This window comes from Xenopus laevis, chromosome 3L (genome assembly GCF_017654675.1).
Source record: "Xenopus laevis strain J_2021 chromosome 3L, Xenopus_laevis_v10.1, whole genome shotgun sequence".
In the NCBI taxonomy this organism is placed as follows: Eukaryota; Metazoa; Chordata; class Amphibia; order Anura; family Pipidae; genus Xenopus; species Xenopus laevis.
The window spans coordinates 150,167,657-150,190,440 of record NC_054375.1 but is presented as its reverse complement, the minus strand read 5'-3'; the positions used below and the strand labels follow the sequence as shown (position 1 = coordinate 150,190,440).

The 22,784-nt window shown below is 41.1% G+C and overlaps 1 protein-coding gene across 9 annotated transcripts in view; it reads left to right on the top strand.

Annotated features, from left to right (window-relative positions):
• Positions 1 to 18,953, top strand: part of LOC108710372 (voltage-dependent P/Q-type calcium channel subunit alpha-1A) — a 172,918-nt gene extending 153,965 nt beyond the window's left edge. For 3 of the 9 annotated variants that reach the window (XM_041587298.1, XM_041587295.1, XM_041587294.1), the window contains 10 exons: positions 457 to 562; positions 1,046 to 1,153; positions 1,651 to 1,751; positions 3,898 to 3,998; positions 4,123 to 4,261; positions 6,219 to 6,335; positions 8,978 to 9,016; positions 14,172 to 14,370; positions 16,401 to 16,627; positions 17,803 to 18,953. In XM_041587298.1, coding sequence (XP_041443232.1) covers positions 457 to 562; positions 1,046 to 1,153; positions 1,651 to 1,751; positions 3,898 to 3,998; positions 4,123 to 4,261; positions 6,219 to 6,335; positions 8,978 to 9,016; positions 14,172 to 14,370; positions 16,401 to 16,627; positions 17,803 to 18,327 — 1,662 coding nt within the window. In that variant the 3' untranslated portion in view covers positions 18,328 to 18,953. The remainder of the gene's footprint in view (positions 1 to 456; positions 563 to 1,045; positions 1,154 to 1,650; positions 1,752 to 3,897; positions 3,999 to 4,122; positions 4,262 to 6,218; positions 6,336 to 8,977; positions 9,017 to 14,171; positions 14,371 to 16,400; positions 16,628 to 17,802) is intronic. The other 6 variants (XM_041587299.1, XM_041587300.1, XM_041587296.1 and 3 more) reach the window with 6 other exon arrangements.
• The last annotated feature ends 3,831 nt before the right edge of the window (positions 18,954 to 22,784 follow it).

The window sequence follows — 22,784 nt, the reverse complement described above, 5'->3', positions numbered from 1 at the left end:
TGCCTGTTGCCAGTTTTAACTTCTTCACTGCCAGATGGGTGGGCTGTGTAACAGAAAGCCCAGGCACCTAGTCCACTTTCGGTCTCTCTGGTGATGGAGCAGTTAACAAACCATCTGGGGGTTTTTTTTATGACAGAACTCAAAGGCTCTGTAAACATTTACACTGTATTCTCTGCAGTCTTGGGGGACAAATAAGCATAAGAATAATGCAATACATAGAAAACATTCTAGATTTTGTTTAAGGTTAATTGTTGGGTTCTAGACTGCAGAACTAAGACCTGGAGTATAGTATTGGGTGAGAACTGCAGCTTATTACTTGCTGATGAGCAGGCCATGGAACATGATCTGACTGTACAGCATATCATCAGAGCCTCTGAGTCCTGGGGATAGAAGGGGAAAATGTGAGGGGTCCTGCTGCTCCAGAGAGCTGACACATTGTTCTATGGGTCCCTGCAGAGGTTACTCCGAATGGATCTTCCTGTTGCTGACGATAACACTGTTCATTTCAACTCTACTCTTATGGCTCTGATTAGAACTGCATTGGACATCAAGATTGCCAAAGGTAAGTCAGTTTACTAGCTTGCTAGTTGCCCCCTGAGGACAGTCATACTATATTGTACTCACCACACAATATAGTAGGACTGTCCTTGATTTTCCTCATGGAAAATATCTTGTTGCCTGGATACTAAGCCAGGTATCACTCGGAAGTCATTAGGAACAGCCCCTGTTTTGTAGATAGGATTAGAGATGGAGGGCTTACCCCCCAAAACATTTATCAGACTGAAATTGACTATCCTTGGAACATTATCAGATCTTTCACTGGAACACTGGGATATCCCACAACAGGGTTGTCCAACTGGAGGTTCAACAGCTGAGTGTTGCCAACAAAATACTTCATGGCTCCCAGTATGTCCATAGACCTCACTGTATAACATCACTATTTCCTAATAATCAACCTCAAAAAAGAGCAGAAATGTTCCCCAGCATGCAATGTTCTGCTGTATAGATTACTTGAGGCTTGCCTTTCTGTGTTTGTGTTTTGCAGGTGGAGCAGATAAGCATCAGATGGACAATGAACTCAGAAAGGAAATGATGGCTATCTGGCAAAACTTGTCCCAGAAAACACTGGACCTTTTGGTGACCCCACATAAGTGTAAGGCAACTGAAAGCATAGAGCCAGAAAATAAAGCTGTTAGGAGCAAGAGACGAGCCCAAATGTGGTCTTAGGCCAGGGCTAGACGGTGCACTGTATGATTCTAAAGGTGGTGATACACGGGCAGATAAAGCTGCCGATATCGGTCATTTGGACCGATTTGACAGCTTATCTGCCCGTGTATGGGGGCTTCCGACGGGTCTTCCCAATCGATATCTGGCCACGATATCGATCGGGAAGGTTGGATTTTTACCCGACCGACCCGTCGGAGCCGCTTGGCGCATCGTAATTCGATCGTTCGGCCATGCGGCCGAACGCTCGAATTACCCCCGATATATCCACGCAGTTTAGTGGCATATCAGGAAAAGATCGGCTCGTTTGCCGATGTCGCCAAACGAGCGGATCTTTGAGTCTATGACCACCTTAATGATAGAACCAATAGGGTTATACAGGCAGATATCTGATGAACTACCCTCTGTCACTTTATCTCCTTTCAGCTACTGACCTCACTGTTGGGAAGATCTATGCTGCCATGATGATTATGGAGTATTACAGGCAAAGCAAAGCAAAAAGGCTTCAGGCTCTGCAGGAGGAACAGGTAAGACATCACAATCTCTGTGGATGGAACAACATATTCATTTCATAAATGTCCAACTAGAGTAGGAGCAACAACACTTATATTCCAGTCACATTCCAGTCACGCCAAGCTTCCTCATGCCTCAGGTGTAAACACATTCGCTGTTCATATTTCATTGTGTTTAAGTGCGGTTCTTCTTCTACTTCAGGTGAGCTGTCTTATCCGTCCTGCAATTATTGTTAGCCACAGGCAGCAGTGCAGTTAACAAGCCTTAAGGTGGCCATGCACAGGGAGATCCGCTCGTTTGGCGATGTCAATGTCGAGCGGATCTCTCCCCGTTATGCCCACATCGATCTGATCAGAATGGAGGCAATACGGCGGGCGGATAGCGATACCGCATCAACGAACAGATGCGGCCACGATCCGACGGGATTTTTTACCCTGCCCAATCAGCATCTGCCTGACTTTCGCCCAGATATCGTTCGGAGACGCCCGTCGGCTGGCCCCACACACTGTCAATAAGCTGCTGACTCGTTCTGTCAGCAGCTTTTATCGGCCCGTGTGTGGGGGCCTTTAAGGTAGCCATACACGGAAAGATTTTGTTGTGTGTGTGAGCTTCCGGTAGCGAAACCCTAGGCCCCGGCACAGATTTCAGCACATAAATGGAGACTGACCACCTTAGAGAGTTCAAATTGCCATTTTGCTGGCTTTTATTTGCAAGAAACACAAAATCTTCAGCCCACTGGCTTCACATGGGGAATCACATATGCTTCACATCATAGCAATAACAGTCCTGCTTCACACCCTCACTGGTGTTCACTTTACTCACAGTTGAGTTAAGCCCTCAATGGCTTTCAGCAGAGAAGAAATCCCAGAATCCTCTCTGGGCGCACTTGAGACACTCTTGTCTCCTGGGAGTGGTTTCTCTGGTCCTCTCTCCAGCTCAGGGGAATCACTCTTGTTCCCTGGTGCTCACAAGCACATGTGGCCACTCACCCTTCTCCTCTCTAGGGGAAAGCAGCAGCAGCCCTGAGGTGTTGCTCCACACCTCCTTTTAACTATCCTTAATTAACTCTAACTGCCATTCGCTTGGCAGCTGCAAAACCCTTACATGGAGCAGGGGATGGAAGCCCACCCTGCTCTCTTCCATCCACTCCAGGGACCCATAATCCAGCTTTTACTGGCCCGGTTCACACTTTAAACAGCTTTACTAGCTTTACTAGCTGCAGCAATACAGTTTTCCCTGGAGTTTTGATTTCACCAGATTAATGCTGGTGAAATACACACAATATAGTGCCCTTTAGACACTAATATCTTACATGTGCAAGATCCAATAAAATGATTTACTTATTGTTACATTGATGGGGTGCAAACAATCATATCATTCTGACAAAATTGGCCTAACATTCGATTAGACAAGTTTTGTTGTGAAAAGATGAAATCGGTCAGTGGATGAGACGGTTTGACAACCATCGTTAAACGATCATTCACTGCACATGCCTTATGCAAAAGCAAACAAAGGAACAGATAGCCATCAGTCAATAAATGTTAGATCTTTAGCCTACACAACAAAGATACAATGAAAGGCTCCTCAAATATCGTTTACCATGGATGGGTGAATTCTTCGTTCAAACGATAAAATCATTTGTGGACAACATCTGCCTGTGTATGGCCAGCTTTATACAATGTTTGATTGGGCCCACAAGAGAACCTGACCTCCAGGGCAAAGAGATAGTGACAAATGTTGTCAGTGTTCTATAGAACTATTTTAGAAATAATAAGGATCTGATGGCTGGGGCCACTAGAGCCTGAGCCCATTGGGAAATCCTTTGGTACTCTGGTATATCAGTCCAACTCTGGTGTCACACCAAGAGGTCAGTGAGCTTCCAATTAGACAGATGTATTATGGAGAAATGGTAAATGTACTGCTAAAGCACAATGACTTTGATCCTGAGAGTAACTTTACATTATATCCATTTAACTCCCTTTTTATGACAACTTCTACTAGGCATTAAAAAGACTTCCTACAAACTGCCAGTTTTGTATTGTTTCAAAAACTGATGCCTGTTTTATTTTGACATTCTGAGCAATAGTGCAGTTATCCATTCTACGTAAATATTTTACAGTTCCGTAACTTCTCTTCTTATCTCTTTTTTTTTTTTTGTAGAATCGAACCCCTCTCATGTTCCAGAGGATGGAGCCACCATCACCCACACAAGATGGACCCTTAGGAATCAATGCTCTACCCTCCTGCCTAGCTGGAGAAATGTAAGTCTTGTTATGTCCTTTGTATTCCATTTCATTGGTGGGGTTGTATTTTGAGGACTCAACATGTAGAAGTGGCAAAACATCTCTTCTGAACAGTGTTCTGTCTGTGATGTGTTTTCTGCAGGGGGCTGCCTGAGGGGGGCATGAAGGAGAGTCAGTCTTGGATGACCCAACGGGCCCAGCAGATGTCCCAGAAAACAGGGACCTGGAGCCCAGAGAGGGCACGCATACAGGAGAATACCAACAGCTGGCCAAATTCCCAGGTCAGCAAAAACTCTCCTTACTAATTAATTGCCCTCTCCTTACTTATTAATTGCCCTCTCCTTACTTATTAATTGCCCTCTCCTTTTTGATCATATCCATGAGCCACTCTGGAGCTGTGACACCTGCCTTACTGCCAGCTCTTCCCTCATACAATATCCTATTGTACCTCTTTTCTTTGACGCTAGGAGTGCCCCATTTAATTTCTCTTTTGGACTAAAAACAGGTTTCTCCGTTGTTACCTAGCAGATTATTCTCTGGTGGTCCCATTGTAACCCTTAAAATGTTTCTGTCAGATAATAAGCAGTTGTATAAAAAACTAAGTAAATCAAAAGTGAGCCAAGTTGCCTTTATGATGTCCCCATTATGACATGATAATATCACCAGTTAAAATCAACTGGACTTTGACTTGCTACGAAATCCATCTTGAAAGTAATAGGACCATGTAACTAAAGTTGGCCAATGATGTGAAGTTTTTATTCTTTGTGTGATGAACGCTCCTTCGTTTCAGTCTAACGATCTACCATTAACCATTCAGATTAAAATTAGACAATGTCTAGTTAAGTATTTCTAAAACAACTGGACTTGCTGAGTAATCATTGGAGACGTTTCACTACTCATCCGAGCAGCTTCTTCAGTTCAACTGACTGGTGTGGGAAGTTCTCGGCATATAAACTCTTCCACCGATCCAATCACATTGGCCCATTGTAACTCTTCAGAGAGGTGTGATTCAGTGTAGTTACTGTGATAGAAATACCAAGGTATCATGCAATGCCTACAGGTGTTTACTTGTGAGAGTTGCATGAATGGATGTGTGAAGTGTTCTGAAACCACCGGGGTACAGATGTTAGAACAACAACAACAACAACAAAAGTTATGTCTGACAAATAGTAGTGACAATTTCGCATTGATATCGTTAGATAGGCAATACATGCAGAGACATTATCAGTAGCCGATATAAATCTTCTTACCTTTACGATCAACTGAACGACCGATTGCGATGGTAGAAAAAATGTAAGGACACTCCTCGAAATTCGTATGAACCGTCACTTCGTACAGTGGTATCTTAGCATCTATGACCAGCTTAAAGGGATACTGTCATGGGAAAAAATTTTTTTCCAAAATGAATCAGTTAATAGTGCTGCTCCAGCAGAATTCTGCACTGAAATCCATTTCTCAAAAGAGCAAACAGATTTTTTTATATTCAATTTTGAAATCTGACATGGGGCTAGACATATTGTCAATTTCCCAGCTGCCCCAAGTCATGTGACTTGTGCTCTGATAAACCTCAATCACTCTTTACTGCTGTAGTGCAAGTTGGAGTGATATAACCCCCTCCCTTTTCCCCCCCAGCAGCCAAACAAAAGAACAATGGGAAGGTAACCAGATAGCAGCTCCCTAACACAAGATAACAGCTGCCTGGTAGATCTAAGAACAACACTCAATAGTAAAAACCCATGTCTCACTGAGACACATTCAGTTACATTGAGAAGGAAAAACAGCAGCCTGCCAGAAAGCATTTCTCTCCTAAAGTGCAGGCACAAGTCACATGACCAGGGGCAGCTGGGAAATTGACAAAATGTCTAGCCCCATGTCAGATTTTAAAATTGAATATTAAAAAATCTGTTTGCTCTTTTGAGAAATGGATTTCAGTGCAGAATTCTGCTGGAGTAGCACTATTAACTGATGCGTTTTGAAAAAAACATGTTTTCTGATGACAGGATCCCTTTAACAGTCCTGGACTGGGAGTCAAAATAGGCCCTGCCATTCCAAATACACAAAGGCCCAAATAGCCCCCCACCAGCCCAAACAGCCCCCTACCAGCCCACTATATGGTACTTTTCTATTGAACCATACAGCAGCCCCTCTGGCATTTGCCAGAACCCACAGATTGCCAGTCCAGGCCTGCCCTTTAATATAGTTTACAGAACACCCCTTTAAGTCTTTTTTTTTGTCTAGCAGTCCGTAGAGATGAGTGACATGGGTCGAGATGGTTACTCAGACGGTGAGCAGTACCTGGTCATGGAGGGACATGGAAGAGCCGCTTCAATGCCACGGCTTCCCAATGATAACCAGGTAAGCTCTTTCTGGCTATGCTGTCAATGCTATAATGGTCTGCATACCATTTCCTAATGAAACCTTCATCCTAAGATTCCTGCAAGTCCCATACCAAGTCCTTGCAGTGAATTCCATGTGTCACTGTAGACGACCATGCCAGGGTCCGCTTACCATAAAGTTAACATACACAGCACAGACATAATAAGAGAGATAATAACCAGGGCTCAGAGCTCAGTGTTCACAATATATATCATTACTCAATAAAATATGCGATACACCAAGACACTGAAAGTCACGAGGACAGACTTGCTTCCTACTAAGTACCCCCAGCACAAGGATCCTTACATATATTCCACAAATAAAACAAGAGAAAACATTCTCCTTCCTCACACTCAAACACCTACTCGTTCAAATGAGACAATGATTACCTCCAGCAGGCAAAGATTAAGATATATACAGGTATGGGAACCCGTTATTAAGAAAGCTCCGAATTGCGGAATAGCTGTCTTCAATAGGCTCCATTATAGTCAAATACTGCAAATTTTTTAAAATGATTTCCTTTTTCTGTGTAATAATAAAACAGTCACTTGTACTTGATCCCAACTAAGATATAATTAATCCTTATTGGAAGCAAAACCAGCCTATTGGGTTTATTTAATGTTTACATGATTTTCTAGTAGACTTAAGGTCGGAAATTCTACAGAAACCCCCAGGTCCCAAGCATTCTGGATAACATGTCCCTTGCCTGTACTATCTTCCAAGCCTTCTGGTCAAGGCATATGGCAACCACTGTGCCGTAGGGCTATTCAGCAGAGTAATCCACTAGATCCCACTACTCCCCCATGAACCTTCTTTGGTAATAAAAGTACCCAATAACTTATTTTTAACTAGAATGAGATGTGGTATCAGCATAGCAAACCTTGAACAATCACAAGGGTATTATTGAGTTAGTTCAGAGGATCAAGTGACAATGTCCTTGTTTATCCCACCTATGAGTTTTGGAGGTGGTCGGTTGATTAAACAAGATACTAGGGGTCCATAAAATATTTGCTGGAGCTCTTTTTGGCACTAATGCGCATCCAAGAAACAAAAGGTGTTGAAAAGGTTTTCAGATCCATGTAGCTTAAAATCAGGCATGGCTTGGAAAACTGTATCCATGTTACTTTAAGGGCAACCTTTATCGATTAGAGCTTATATATTTTCCACGAGCTCAGGTAAGTGCTCGGATAAAAAAACAGGGTCTATTTAAAGGGGAACTATCACGAAAATGAATATATGCTTCCTCATACTGAAATAAGAAACTTTGTAAATACAATCAATTAAATATTCTTCATCGTTTCTGAAATAATCAAGTTTATCTTCACTATTCCTTTCTCATCATCTGCTTCTCTTTATTCTCTCTTTATGCAGGAGTTGGATGACAGATAATCATTGAGAGTTAGATCCAATATATCTTATAGGGGTGACTCCCTTCTTAGCAGATGTATTAGAGCTCACTCAAATAACTGATTCCAGTACAAACAAAATAACTGCCTTTTGCACAAATCCTGCATGTAGAGAGACATGATGTCTGGTGATTTTAATAGAGTGAGCTCTAATACATCTACCAGGCAAAAGGAGCCCCCCCTATAAGATATATTGGATCTAACTGTCAATGAATATCTGACACTCAACTGCTGCATGAAGACAGAATGAAGAGAAACAGATGCTGACAGAGGGATAGTGAAGATAAACTTGATTATTTCAGAAACAGTCCAGAATTTTTAATTGATTGTATTTAGAAAGTTTCTTATTTCAGCATGAGGGAGCTTATATTACATTTTCATTTTCACGATAGTTCCCCTTTAAGAAAACCAGAGGAAACAGAGTAATCGATGACCGTTACCGTTTATTACCAAAAGGCTTAAGTAATAACAAAAGGGTGCATTGCTCATCCCAACCGCTGTATAGCATGCACTACATTCTTCATGTTCCAGCTGTGCTCTTCTGGGTTCCCGGTCCAGGCACCAATCCACTTCTTTCTTTCCTTATGTTTTTTATTTCCATTCTCTTTCTGTCCTTCAGTCCTCTCAACCAGAATCCAGCTTTCCAGCCTTATGCTCAGTGGCGTAACTAGATATTACTGGGCCCCACAGCAAATTATTTTTCAGGCCCCCAAAATGTTTTGGGGTTGACTTGTTTCTCCAATATTTATTGAAATTTTATATGAATTAGGGCCCATGGGGCCCCTATACCTCCTGGGCCCCCCTGCAGCCGCAGGGTCTGCTTCCTCTATAGTTACGCCCCTGCTTATGCTTACCCCACTTGTATTACTACTCTCTCTCTCTGTCTCTCTCTCTGTCTCTCTCTCTGTCTCTCTCTCTGTTACGTGTAATATTATCAATGTTTAGGCACTCTGCTTGTGTTTGAATGAGGGCTGTGCTATGTTGATATTTCCATGGTTCTTGTCTTTGTGTAATGCACCTTCTCATGGTCAAACCCCTCAACCCATGTCCTCTGATAAGGACGCTGTTTATTTGAAACTGTTTCAGTGTAACTCTGTTAACCTCTCTTTTCTCTCTGCCCCTTCCCTTGTCCTGCTCTTTTTGTCCTGTTGTATCTCTCTCCCTGTGCTGTTTTTTTTTCCTATTGTTTCCCCTCTGTCTCTTGTCTTGCTGTAGCAGCGAAGGAAAACCCGAACCAGAGGGAGTAATCTCAGTGTATGTAACTCCTCTACTGTGTCTCTCTTTGCTCTATCTCTCAATCTTGTCTCCAACACTTCTCTTTGTCTCCCTCTAACTTTCTTTGTCTGGTTTCCTTTTCTTTCACTCTTGCTCTAATTTCCATATGTATGATTATTGTAAATGTGATTTCCTTCATGTGTGAAAGGAGTGGAACACACAAAGGGGCAAATTTACTAAACGGTAGGGTTGCCACCTGGCCTGTATTTTACCGGCCTGGCCAGTAAAAATGATGGTTGATCCCAATGGAAAAAAGATAAATATATAGGAAGGCCGGTATTTCTTTCCAGAAAAGTGGCAACCCTACTAAAGGACGAAGAGGCCGTCGCTAGAGAAAATTCACCAGAAATCCCATCCGCAGGGCCAATTTATTAACAGGTGTAGAGTATTTATTAACGATTGTTCACCTGAGCGAAAATTTGCCTGGCGAAAGGACGCAAACTTCTCTAGCAATGTATTCTTTAGATAGCGGAGCTTGTTACCTTTTTGCCAGACGAATTTTCGCTCAGATGAGCGATTGTTACTCCACAAATTCACTAAAGTGCGATTTTTCCATTACGTTACCCCTTTCACCAGAGTCTCATTCTAGATAACATCAAGCTACAAATCAGTGACATCATATCCTTTATGCCGAAGAGTCATGATAAAAAAACACTGGCGTTTTTTCATATTTTAAAGTTGGTTTGTCTTAAAAATTACACATTTTTGTTTTAATCATTTTTTGTTTTAACCTTTTTTTGACCATTTGAGGGTCATGCCACATTTGTTTTAGGGTGGGCTCATGTCTAGGGCATTAGAGGATCTCTTTTGTCTTTATTTTGCGTCCTTGGAAATGTGTAATAATAAGTGGCCACTTCAACCATTTGCACCAACATCTCTAATAATCATCCTAATATAATCATCTCTAATATATGACCTATATGTACCCGCCCTATTCAAATTGATCCAAGTGTAAGAGTACTAACGAAGTTTCGCTAGGCAGAAATGAACGTTAGCGAAAGTTCACTATGATACGCTCGCGAGGACTTTATGCTGGCAAAACTCTACCAGTGTTCGACTGCTGAGACGCAACTTCGCATTTTAGTGAATTAGCGAAGTGGTAGCAAATCTGCAAAAGCGGCACAAAGTGTGGTGAAGCCTTCGCAGGAGAAAATTCGCCCTTTAGTGAATTTGCCCCAATGGGTGATGCATGCACCTGTTTAGCAGAGTGATAAAGGGGTGGTTTGGTCACTAAACTGCTATTTCAGTAGTGTAGTATAATGTCGGTCTTCTCTAATATGTGCAATATTGGTAAAATAAAAGAGGATTTAGTATAAAGGGTAAGTGGGTTAAGCCGAAGGAGCAGGGGTCCGGTAATGTTCCCTGTAGCAAATACTTTAGCACCATTTTAAGTGTATTTATAACTTTATTTGTAAAGAGCCGCTGCGCCGTACAGTGCATAAAAGTACAATATAAATAAAAGTGCAATATATAAAAGTACACACAAGGAGGACAAGTCAGTCAATAAATGCAATAAATATACCAAGTACACAGAGCTCACATAAGGACACAGAGCTTTAGAGACACAGTGGGAAAGAGGTCCCTGTCCTGTAGAGCTTACAGTCTAAGTGGGTGGGTGGCGAACATACAGGCACAAATTGGAGGGGGAAAAGAGCACAAGGTAAAGGCATTGTCCAGTAGGTGCAGGACTAGACTAATGTTCTAGTGCTCCAAAAGGTAGACTCGGTAATGCCCATATGTAATAAAAGGCAAAAAGTTTGCCCAGGAGCAGTAACCCATAGCAACCAATAAGATTCTTTCATTTAAACAGATGATAAACAGATGCGACCTGCTGATTGGTTGCTATGGGTTACTGCTCCTGGGCAAACTTAGCGCCTTTTATTACATAACCCCTTCATTTCTGGGGAGTGAGACGAGGACCAGAGGAGAGCAGGGGCTTTGAATGTTAGCAGAAGTATTTTATATGCCATCCTTTGCTTAAAGGGGAGGTTCACCTTTATGTTAACTTTTAGTATGTTATATAATTGCAAATTCTAGACAACTTCCAATTGGTCTTCATTATTTTTTTTTTATTATTATAGTTTTATCTTCTTCTTTTGATTCTTTCCAGCTTTAAAATGGGGGTCACTGACTCCATCTAAAAAAACAAAAGCTCTGTAAGGCTACAAATGTATTGTTATTGCTACTCTTTATTACTCATCTTTCTATTCGGGCCTCTCCTATGTATACCCCAGTCTCTTATGAAAAATCAATGCATGGTTGTTGGATAATTTGGGCCCTAGCAACCAGATTGCTGAAACTGCTAACTGGAGAGCTGCTGAATAAAAAGCTAAATAACTCAAAACTCACAAATAATAAAAAATGAAAACCAACTGCAAATTGTCTCAGAATATCCCTCTCTACATCCTACTGTAAAATGTAAGCCTAGATCTAGCAACCTACAGCAACCCAATCAGATGTGTGCTGTCCAACAGCTTACCAATAAATGCTACCTGCTTATTGGTTGCTATACATTGCTAGTAACAGTAGCACACAGCTCCAACTGCATTATATTCTGCATAGATATGGAGAGACAACTATTTGGTACCTATCAATCTTTCATTTATAAAAATGTGTACTCTGCTGACTTCTGTTTGCTCATACAAAGAAAATATATCTTTTCCTATAAACCGTCCAATAAACTGAGTACTCCTAGTCATAAAGTGTTACTTAAAGGGCATGTAAAGGCAAAAAAATAAAATCCAATTTTTACTTTCTTTAATGAAAAAGAAACCTATCTCCAATATACTTTAATTGAAAAAATGTCTACTGTTTTTATAAGAAACCTGACTGTATGCAGTGAAATTCTCCCTTCATTTACTGCTGTGGATAGGAATTGTCCGACGGGCCCTAACTGCTCTGCAGGGAAACAATCATACTTATGAACAGCAGGGGGAGCCACCGCCTTACTTCCCAGCCATGCAGAACTCAAGCAGCTTTGTTTGTTTCCCTGTAGAGCAGTCGGCGACTGTGTAGAGATTTGTATTGGATTTTATTTTTGCCTTTACATCCCCTTTACTGTTTCCAACTCCAGCTGCAGGGACAAAGATCATGGAGCCAGATTTAAACAGATAAACTGGGATTCTATTTGGAGGATTATTTTGCTGCAGCCACTGGTTCTGCAGAGTTGGAGAAAGTTTGTATTAAACAATACAAAAACTATAAAATCCACATTAGATTACATGACAACACAGAAGCCAGTGCAGTCTGTATATTCTGATTATTAATCAGTCTTGCTGTATCGGCTTCTGGCAGATATTATTTGACTTGTGCTGTTTTGATCTTTTATGACGATCCCTAAGCAGCCCAGACCACACTGAGCATGTGCACAGTCTTGGTCTTGCAAAGATGTTCAACAAAGTTACAAGATGGTGACCCCCTGTAGCCAACTTTGAAAGCATAAATCATTTGTTTGATTAGGCTTGTGGTGCAGTAAGTTCATGTTTATGTTTAGTATACAAAATACAGCATTTCTATCCTTATTCTATTTAAGACTTTACTTCCACTTTAAGACCCCCATACATGGGCCGATAAAAGCTGCCGACAGACAGTTGGCAGCTTCTTGGCCCGTGTGTGGGGCCATCCGTGTGTGTGTGTATGAGGTCCTGCGATCCAACCTACTGTATCAGCTGCATTCCGATATCGCCCACCTCAATGTGACATTGCCAAAAGGAACGGATCTCTATGTCTATGGCCACCTTAAGGGTTTAACTAAGTTTTCAGTTCCACTCATGAGATAAGTGAAGATAAACTGTAATTATAGTTCCACTTGGGGGCAGCACTCAGGTTATATATAAATATATAGCAAGAATGATGCATAACAGTCAAAACAGAATCCAAAAATTACACAATGAAAGGTATTTGTATGGTGAGCCAAATATCCTGTATAGCCAATGAACAGGGGGCAAGACTGGATAATAAAGGATGATGATGCCCTGCAAGGAATTGTGGGTGCCATGTCCAGCCCCCTGACTGCCATATAGGGGTATATTTATCAAAGAGTGAAGTTAATAGTGAAGTTCCGCCACTAGAGTGAAATTCCGCCACTCTCCATTAATTTCTATGGGATTTTTAAAGGCGTATTTATCAAAGGGTGAACTTTCACTTTCACCCATTGATAAATACAGCTTTCAAAACCCCATAGAAACTAATTGAGAGCTGCGGAATTTCACTCTAGTGGCGGAACTTCACTCTTTGATAAATTTACCCAATGGACAGAGTAGTTGAAATACCCAAAGTATATAAAACAGCAGAATGCAATCGATTTTCTCATTTTCAACCATCTATAAATAGGTCCCATAAGCCCCATAATGCTTTAAAGTTAAAGGCCATGGAGCAGGATTGCTAGGCTTTTTTTCTGCCCATGGTAAAGTCCTGGCCTGTACCTACACTCATTCCCAATTTGGGGTTATTAGAAGCAGAATTGACTAAATCTATTTAGTGGGGTTTTCATTGAGTTTCATTTGTATAATACAGTTGTTCCATGGGCAATGGCAATCTATTCGTTCACAGTCCTACTGTATTACTGTATTACAACTCATAGAAATCAGTTGGCATCACCACAATACAATGCACATTGAGTTTGTGTAATCTAGTTCACATTATATGAGCATCTTGTTTGAGGCACCGCAGTTTAATGCAGGGTTAGAAAAGATGTGGCATATGCAGCCTGGAGTTGCAATATTGTGTCAGACTTCTATCAATCCATTGTGATATTCACCATAATCTGGGTAGTCTAAAGCCAACCAATAAGGGAGGATCCATTGGTTTGGTCCAGGTTGACAAACAAATGGATCTGTTAGGCTACCAATGATCAGATTACATGGATGGTCTGTGTAGACCCATCAGTCAATCATCCTCAACTGGTGGAATATTACACAATGCGGCTCAGTTAATGGAATCTGCCATCCAGCCCCAATAATATGTGACTTAGTTAGTAATCAGGCTGCTGATTTGTTTCAAGAGTGAGCGATTTGGCAGCCAGAATCTGCCATTGATTAGGCATGTTAATGTCAGACAGGTCATAAATAAGATGACATTGGACACTGAAGGTTCCTGAACTGCTAGACCATTTTTTATTTCTATTCTTTTTCAGACTATTACGGATGGTAGTCCTATGAAACGTTCCGCCTCAATGCTTGGTCACTCTCAATCTAAAGGCATCAGATTGGATGATTATTCATTAGAGAGAGTAACACCTGAGGAAGGACCTCGTCATGGACACCAACGCAGGAAGGAGAGGGGACACAGGGTCTCTGATAGATCCCTCACTAGATATGTGGATCTGGAGTCAGGTCAGTGGTGGATCTTGTTTGTCTCAAAAGTCATCTTTGTTTTATTCTTTATTCTGAAACCTGTAGGGTTATGACTTGGAGAATGTAAAGATGGTCATACACGCAGATTTAAGCTGCCAATTCAGCCCATTCAGACTGAGTTGGCAACTTATCTTTCTTTGTATTGGGCCCTACGACAGGGGCCTATAATCGTCCAAATGTCGATCTGGCAGGTTTAAAAACGTACCGGGCCAAGTACTGCATTGGAAGTAGTAGTCTTGCTTGGATGACCTGTATCCCTGTTGTTATGGTCCAGTCTTTTAGCCTTTGAGCATCACAGTTCCAAAAGAATAGGGGGTGGGTGGGATAGGGAGTGTTAAGAGAGGTTTTGGATCTGGGGGTAATTAGACTGGCATCTCCAATTAGGAAGGTAAACCTAAAAATGAGTTTCAATGCAAAAAAGGGTCCCCAGGAGGTTGAGATAACTGCTGCCAGAGCTCCAGAAATTCAGCCCTACACCAGATGATCCATAGAAAGTTATTCCAGGATCTACAGTGTCTAGGCCCTCTTCCATTAGAATATTGTTTCCATAAGCTTAAGAACCTGGTAAAGAGTGGGGCTAGTGGTAGATTTCCATTTCCACATTCTGTGAGTGTTGTAACCTCTGAGAAAAGGTGACGGGTAAGAAAGGCTTTCTCCAAGTCTGGTGGTGATACAGTTAAAAGAGTTTAAGCTGGTGTGATTACCAGGGAAATGTCTCATTTAGTTTCCATAAAATGGGAAAGTTCTTGCCAGAATCTTTGGATTGTAAAATATGTTTACAAATGTATTTGTTGGTACAAACATACATATTTTAACAGGGCTTAATTGTGTTTTGCTTCAAAGTTGATAGAGTAGAACAGCTCTCAGTATATCTGTAGGCCAGTGATCCCCAACCAGTGGCTCATATTCAACATGTTGCTCTCCAACCCCTTGGATGTTGCTCCCAGTGGCCTCAAAGCAGATGTTTAATTTTGAATTCCTGGTTTGGAGGCAAGTTTTGGTTGTATAAAATACAAGGGCACTGCCAAACAGAGCCTCGTGTAGGCTGCCTGTTCACATAGGGCCAACCAAAAAGCCAATCACAGCCCTTATTTGGCACCCCAGGAACTTTTTCCATGCTTCTGTTGCTCCCCAACTCTTTTTACATTTGATTTACATATTATTTACATTTGATTGTGTCACAGAGGAAAATATCAACAATACGTTAGAACATCAGATAGACTGATATGAATGTTCTCTGCATATGATCTTTCCCAGCAGTGCCCATACTTTACCCATGCGAGGTCTACTATCAGTGTTGTTGTCCCATTATGATCTACAGCCATAAAAGTATTTTTAGCATTCTGTTCCATGAAAAATATTACTTAAATATTGATTTATTAGAAAATGTATATTGCTATATTTAACAAACAACTATTTCTTATGTAACCTTAACTTAATAAATATCTGAATGAAAACCATGAAATATGAGGGTGATTTAGACAAGCTGATTGTTGACAGTTTCTTGAGATCTACTGATCACCAGCTAAAGGTCTACTGGTAGATCCCGATCTACCTTTTGGGCACCCCTGATCTATTATATATTTATATATATATATATATAAATATATATATATATATATATATATATATATATATATATAGTGTAAGTACCCCCTTTTGTAAAATATAAGGATATTATAAGTTACCGAGGAGTTTCATGACCATGGAACTCCGAGGTTACTTCTAATATCCTCATATTTTGCAACTGGGGGTACTTTATTTATTATAATACACAAGTTTTAGTGAGTCATGTGACAGAAATTACATCACTACTCACCGTTTATAACTGATGACATCAGAACTCACCGTTTAAAAGGATATAATTTACAAGATATTCATGGCTTTTGTGTATTATATATATATATATATATATATATTTTTTTTTTTTTTTTTTTTTAATGAATACATTAAGGTCCATTTAACTTGTGCAAACTAAGTTGTCCCTTCAATCCAAAACTCTTATGCAGATTTCTGTCCTACAGGACTGGGTACAGAGCTTAGCACTACAACACAGTCATGCGATCTCCCCACTGAAGAGCGTGGACGCACTCGAGATCGGAAGCACCACCATCACCACCACCACCATCATCATCACCACCATCACCACCCCAGCACTGAACGAGAAAGATTAGAGTACGGAAGGCCAAGCTCTCGCTCACCCAGCACAGGGCGAGATTACGCTCCTCACAGACAGGTGGGTCCTTATGTCCGAAGACAGAATCACGAGGCCAGGACACGAGAGTGTCCCCCGTATGCTGAAGACAGTAATATAACACGTGGAAGGGAACCTTTTTGGCACGACAGGAACTTAGTAGATTGATGACAAATTGTTGCTCAGGTGTCTAGTCAGACTGGAATAAGCCCACAGATAAATCATATATGTGAATAACTTATAGAAAAATCACCTCGGTGGTATATCTGTGTATACATAAATAATGCCTTCTATTCTACCCCTATCTTTTCCCCAGTCTTTCCATTCGTGGAATCTACTTTTGGTTGGGAGGGTGCCAGTGTGACACCCCCTCATTCCATATTCCCACTTCCGTGTTGTCCCGCTCTGCTTGCTGGGGTATCAGCTTGCCATATTGCCATACTCCCCCCTGCTGCTCATATCTCAATAGGGTATCTTGATTGGGAGGTTGAACGGAGGAGAAGAGGGTTGTGCGGTGGGAGAGGGGCTTTATCTCTCTCTTTCAGTTGCCTCCCCCTGCTTTGGTTGGATCTTCTCACTCTTATTTTGCTCAGTCAGCTTTGTTCCTGCACAAAAACTTACAGAAAATCCATCTCTCTTCCACTTTTTCCTTTCTTTTTTTTTCTTTCTTTTTTTTTTTTATTTAACGTCCTTGTCGCTGTGGCACTCTTCCTCTCTCCTCTTTCCTCCATCATGAACCCCTGCCCCCCTCCCCATTTGTATTTGTGTGAGGGTGATTTTCTTCTCCTCCTCTTTATCTGGGTTGTTTCTATCCCTTCTTCTTCATCGACTTTCCATTTCTGTGGTTTTCCACTTCCTTTTACTCAAATGCCCTCATGAACCTTCTGGTCTCTTTGGTCTTCATGTTCCGTCCATGGCTTGTCATTTTCTGCTCATCCTTTCATACTTCTCTGCCCTTTCTTTTCACACTTCATTTATACAAATCTCTTGTCTATTGACTTTTTTCACATCAACGAACCCCACCATATTATTATCTCAACCATGTCCCTCTACTGAAATCTGCCTCCATATTGCTCCTCTCTGTCCCTATACCTACTCTAAACCCTTTTCACACTTCTCTATTCCCTATTGTGTCTTTTATCCCACTTCCCTCGCGTGTCTCCTTCTTGTGTTTTCTCTCGCTCTTGAATTCCCATTTTGTTTGGATTTTTGTGTAGGGCAGTAGTTCAGTGGATGGCAGCCCCGTGCCCTCAACCTCTGGGGCCAGCACACCCCGCAGAGGAAGGCGACAGCTGCCCCAGCTGCCAACAACTCCCAGGCCACGAGTTACTTATTCTCCAGTGGTCCGCCGGCCAGCCAGCGTTTGCTCTCCCCAGCAGCAGTCCTTGTGCAGAATGACCACCCCAACCCAACGGAGATATCCCCAGACTGAGAACCATCCAAGCAGCAATGAAAGACTGTCTGTTAACAATGATTCCCCCCGATCCCATCATCATACAAGAGGACACTGCACGGAAGTTCCCCGCGCTGGATGCAGGCACAGTGGCCCTTATCGAGATTCCTCCTATGAGGGCCCTCACCCCTGCGATCAGCGCTCCTCCAGGACTGCCGAGTCTGGGGGGATACTCCCTCTCTCACCTCGTGGGCGCAGGTTGCCCAATGGTTACTCTCATGGGACCCCACGACCCACAAAATCACGTCATGAACGTTACAGTGAGAGTGAGGAGGATGACTGGTGCTAAAAATGATATATTAAAGACAAACAAACAAAAAAAGAACTTAAATCTAGCAGGGAAATCAAAGACACATCTGCAAGGAGTGAAACTTGGGGAGAGGTATACAACCCACCCCCTGACACACACACTAAAGATCTCCAAGAAAACAAATAAATGAAAATCACTCTATTATATCCTTCCATATTTTGAAAAGCGGAAGGGCGCCCTCACAGCATGCATTTTGTACTACAGTATATTTTGGGAGGGCATCTGTGTTTGAAAGGGAGTAGATGACACTCAGGAGGATTAAGCAACACGTTTACCACCAAATTTAATCCCTGACCCTAAGCACCTCCCCATTGAACGATCTCCACTGGTTGAACTTTCCAACTAGACGGGGAAAAAAACGACACAGAGAAATCGGAAGTAACAGAGTTTATAAAAGCTACAGAGACTTTTGGAAAAATGTACAAAAAAATTATATTATTTAATTTTATTTTTTTTCGATTTGTATTGATGAGTTTTATCATCCAAAAATTGGATATAATGTAGTGTGCCGGTTAATGCTATGGAGAGAGAGCACGCAGATGCACACACACACGAGTGTTTAGCACTCAGATTTGTTAATATTGCCTGCGGAAATGAGAATTAAAGAAAAAAAAAAACCTACAAAAAAAAGAGACAAAAAAAAGTTGGAGAAAAAAAAAACAACAACAAAATCGACAAAAAAAAGCAGCATTTGATTCAACATCTAATTTTTGCTTGAAAGTCCCAAACACGACAGAAAAAAAAAATCGAAAAAAAAATTTTTTTTTTGCTTTGCTTATTTTAAAAAAGAAATTTGTTTGAAAAAAAAAACAAAAAAAGTAATGTTAGATGGCGGATGCATGAATATTATAAATGGCGAAAAAAAAATTGTTAAATATATATATACATATATTGAATTAAAAAAAATACGAAAAAGAAAAAAAAAAAAACAAAGCAGGGGATAAAAAGGATGATAAATTTGCAATCTCTTCCCGAGTGGTGAGCTGAGATTTATTTCTGTTTGTCAGAATGCCGGAGCCGGTTTCCATTAACAGCATGAGAGATACAAAGCAACCTTTTTGGCTGTGATCATCCGTAGGTTTTACAGAAATAGACGTTCAGTGAGACGTATGTGTTTGTGCCAACGATTGTTCCCATTTCTTTCTACCCCCTGTCGACTGCACTGGCCACCATATCCCAGGCACCTTTTCTTTACAGCGTTAGTAATTGTGACGTCATCTCCCTGCATCCACCCCAGCTGATTAGTGGCCCAGTCGCATGAGCAATGAGCACACACCCCACACGCCGTCATTCTGCGCCGCACAGATGTCGAATTTATAACTGGAATGCAAGTTTTTGTTTTAAAGGCACAGAAAATAGTGCAACGATCGCATTTTACGTTTGTTTCTTTTTTTTTTTTTACCTGAAATTGACGCCAGTGTTTTGCACTATGTGTTAAGCCTTGAACGTCTGGGAGGAAAAAATAAAAAAAATAAAAACTCAGGGCTTAAAAAACCTCATAGATTTAAAAAAAAAAAAAAAGCATGCCTATATGGAATCATTTCTCTTGCTTGACTTGCAAAATAAGCCAAGATGTTGCCGACTGACGGAAACCTTGCACACCCGTTGCACAAACACGCACCCAGGCGACACGGCCCGACAGAGTCTTTTGTTTTTTTTTGTCACCCGTGTGAAGCGAAGTCATATCTTTTTGTCCATGCAATACATCGTTACGGGGTAATACTACGTAGGCTATGGAGGAAGGAACAGGCGTATGTAGCATGGAGTTACCAAACGGCATTCCCCATGTTGTCCCGTACGGCAGGATTTTATAGCCTTAGGGTGGAACTCTTTATTAAAACATTAAAGCAAATGAATACGAAAAGGCTCCTTTCGTACGTTATTTCTGAAGTGTTATTGGTTTATCATCATCATTCATTTATATAGCGCCGACAAGATGCGTAGTTATAACAAACGCAATAAATGGTGGATAACAAGCAAAGGTTTACAGAGTACAGAGGGCCCTAATTGTGAGAGTTTACAACTAAAGATTAGGGACATTAGAGTTTTAGAAACAATTTTGTGACTTTTGATACAGCAAGGATTGATTAATTAAGGTACATTGAATAAGCTTCTTTAAATGGGAAGTAAAGTCTAAAATAGAATAAGGCTAGAAATGCTGTATTTTGTATACTAAATATAAACATGAACTTACTGCACCACAAGCCTAATCAAACAATTGATTTATGCTTTCAAAGTTGGCTACAGGGGGTCACCATCTTGTAACTTTGTTATACATCTCTGCAAGACCAAGACTGTGCACATGCTCAGAGTAATCTGGGCTGCTTAGGGATCGTCATAAATTATCAAAACAGCACAAGTCAAATAATATCTGCCAGGAGCCGATACAGCAAGACTGATTAATAATCAGAATATACAGACTGCACTGGCTCCTGTGTTGTCATGTAATCTAATGTGGATTTTATAGTTTTTGTATTGTTTAAAACAAACTTTCTCCAACTCTGGTTGCAGCAAAATAATCCTCCAAATAGAATCCCAGTTTATCTGTTTAAATCTGGCTCCATGATCTTTGTCCCTGCAGCTGGAGTTGGAAACAGTAAAGGGGATGTAAAGTCGATAATAAAATCCAATACAAATCTGTACACAGTCGCCGACTGCTCTACAGGGAAACAAACAAAGCTGCTTGAGTTCTGCATGGCTGGGAAGTAAGGCGGGGGCTCCCCCTGCTGTTCATAAGTATGATTGTTTCCCTGCTCAGCAGTTAGGGACCGTCTGACAATTCCTATCCACAGCAGTAAATGAAGAGAGAATTTCACTGCATACAGTTAGGTTTCTTCTAAAAACTGTACACATTTTTTATTTAAAGTTTATTGGAGATAGAAAGGATGCGTTTGAAAGTTTGGAACTAAGAGGAAAGTCTGAGAGCTCAAGGCAGAGAGTTCCAGAGAAAAGCAGAAGCCCGAGAGAAGTCTTGTAGACGAGAATGGGCAGAAGTGATGAGAGGAGAAGCGAGGCAAAGGTCAGAAGCAGAGTGAAGGTTGCGTGAAGAAGAGTATTTGGAGATCAGAGATGAAATATAGGGAGGGGCTTCATTGTTAAGGGCCTTGAATGTGGAGATTCAGTATATATCCGGCCAGTGGCTGGTCCATGTGCCAGAAAGTGGCACCAAAATTGCCTATGGCGCTTGAACTCAACCCTGTATGTCCCCCGACTAGAACTAACACTATCCCAAAACTAGGGTTGCCACCTTTGCCGGCAGCTAAACCCAAACAAAGGGGGCGGGGAAGATAGCATTGGGGGGGCAGTGATGTTGGGTGGGTATTATGACATCAGAAGCTGGTACAATTATGTCGGCAGAGTTATGTCCAGTTCTGAACCAAACAGAAAGCCCTTTGAAAAACTGAGATGTTCAATTGAAAACCACATGGATAGCAACAATATTTCTATCTATATTCTTCCTGATGAGTAAGCCCAATCCTTTAATTACTGGTATGGGATCTGTTATGCAGAAATCAGTAATCCAGAAAGCTCTGAAATACATCACTGCTTATTTAGAAAAATTATTTTTTATTTTTGCGTTTGCGTTTTTTGTTTCCGTAATAAGAAATTAACGGCACTTGATAATAACTAAGCCATGTTACGGTGAGTATCTTGGTATTTAAATGTTTTATTTATTGGCCAGATAATTGTTCAGGTTTCACAAGGTCAACAATCGAACAGAGAGTTGAGACCCAAAGAGGCCTTAGAAAAACCAAAAAAAAAAAAGAAAAACCAAACTGTTCGGGTCAGAACAGAACAGGTGGCAACCCCTACACAAATCACCGGTACTTGGATGGCGGGAGCTGCACTGGACACTAGAGATGACTGATATAGGCCTATGGCACACGGAGCAGTGTTATCCAAAAAATATACCCCGAATTTATCACAAATGTATCACTTTTTCCCACCACCAATTTCTTTGTTACTAGTGAGAGGCATTTACAATTTTTTTTCAGCTTTTCTCCTCGCTGATCAAAGTTGCCAGACTTTTGCACGTAGGTTAGAACTGCTGGAATTTTTTTTTTTAGAAAAACAAAGGTAAAATGTAAAAAGAAAAACTTTATTTCATGAAGCTAATATATTTGGAAAAAAAAACCTGTATTCAACTTTTTTACGAGTATGGAAAAAAACACACACTTGGGTAAATCTGCCAATCTGTGAATTTAAAAACCTGGCATCAAAATGACTGAATTTCCCTCCAACTCCAGTAGCCCCATTGTGGGTGGTGTTTGGGGTAAAATGCTGGTGTTTTGATACTGGAAAAATCATGGTTTTGTTATAAAGAGTCTCTCAGTCCCATTCCTTATATACAGGCTGCCTACTGCTGTTACATTCAAAGAAGGAAATTCCCAACGCAATGCCAATAAATTTGTAATGTCACTAGTAGTATGTGGTGT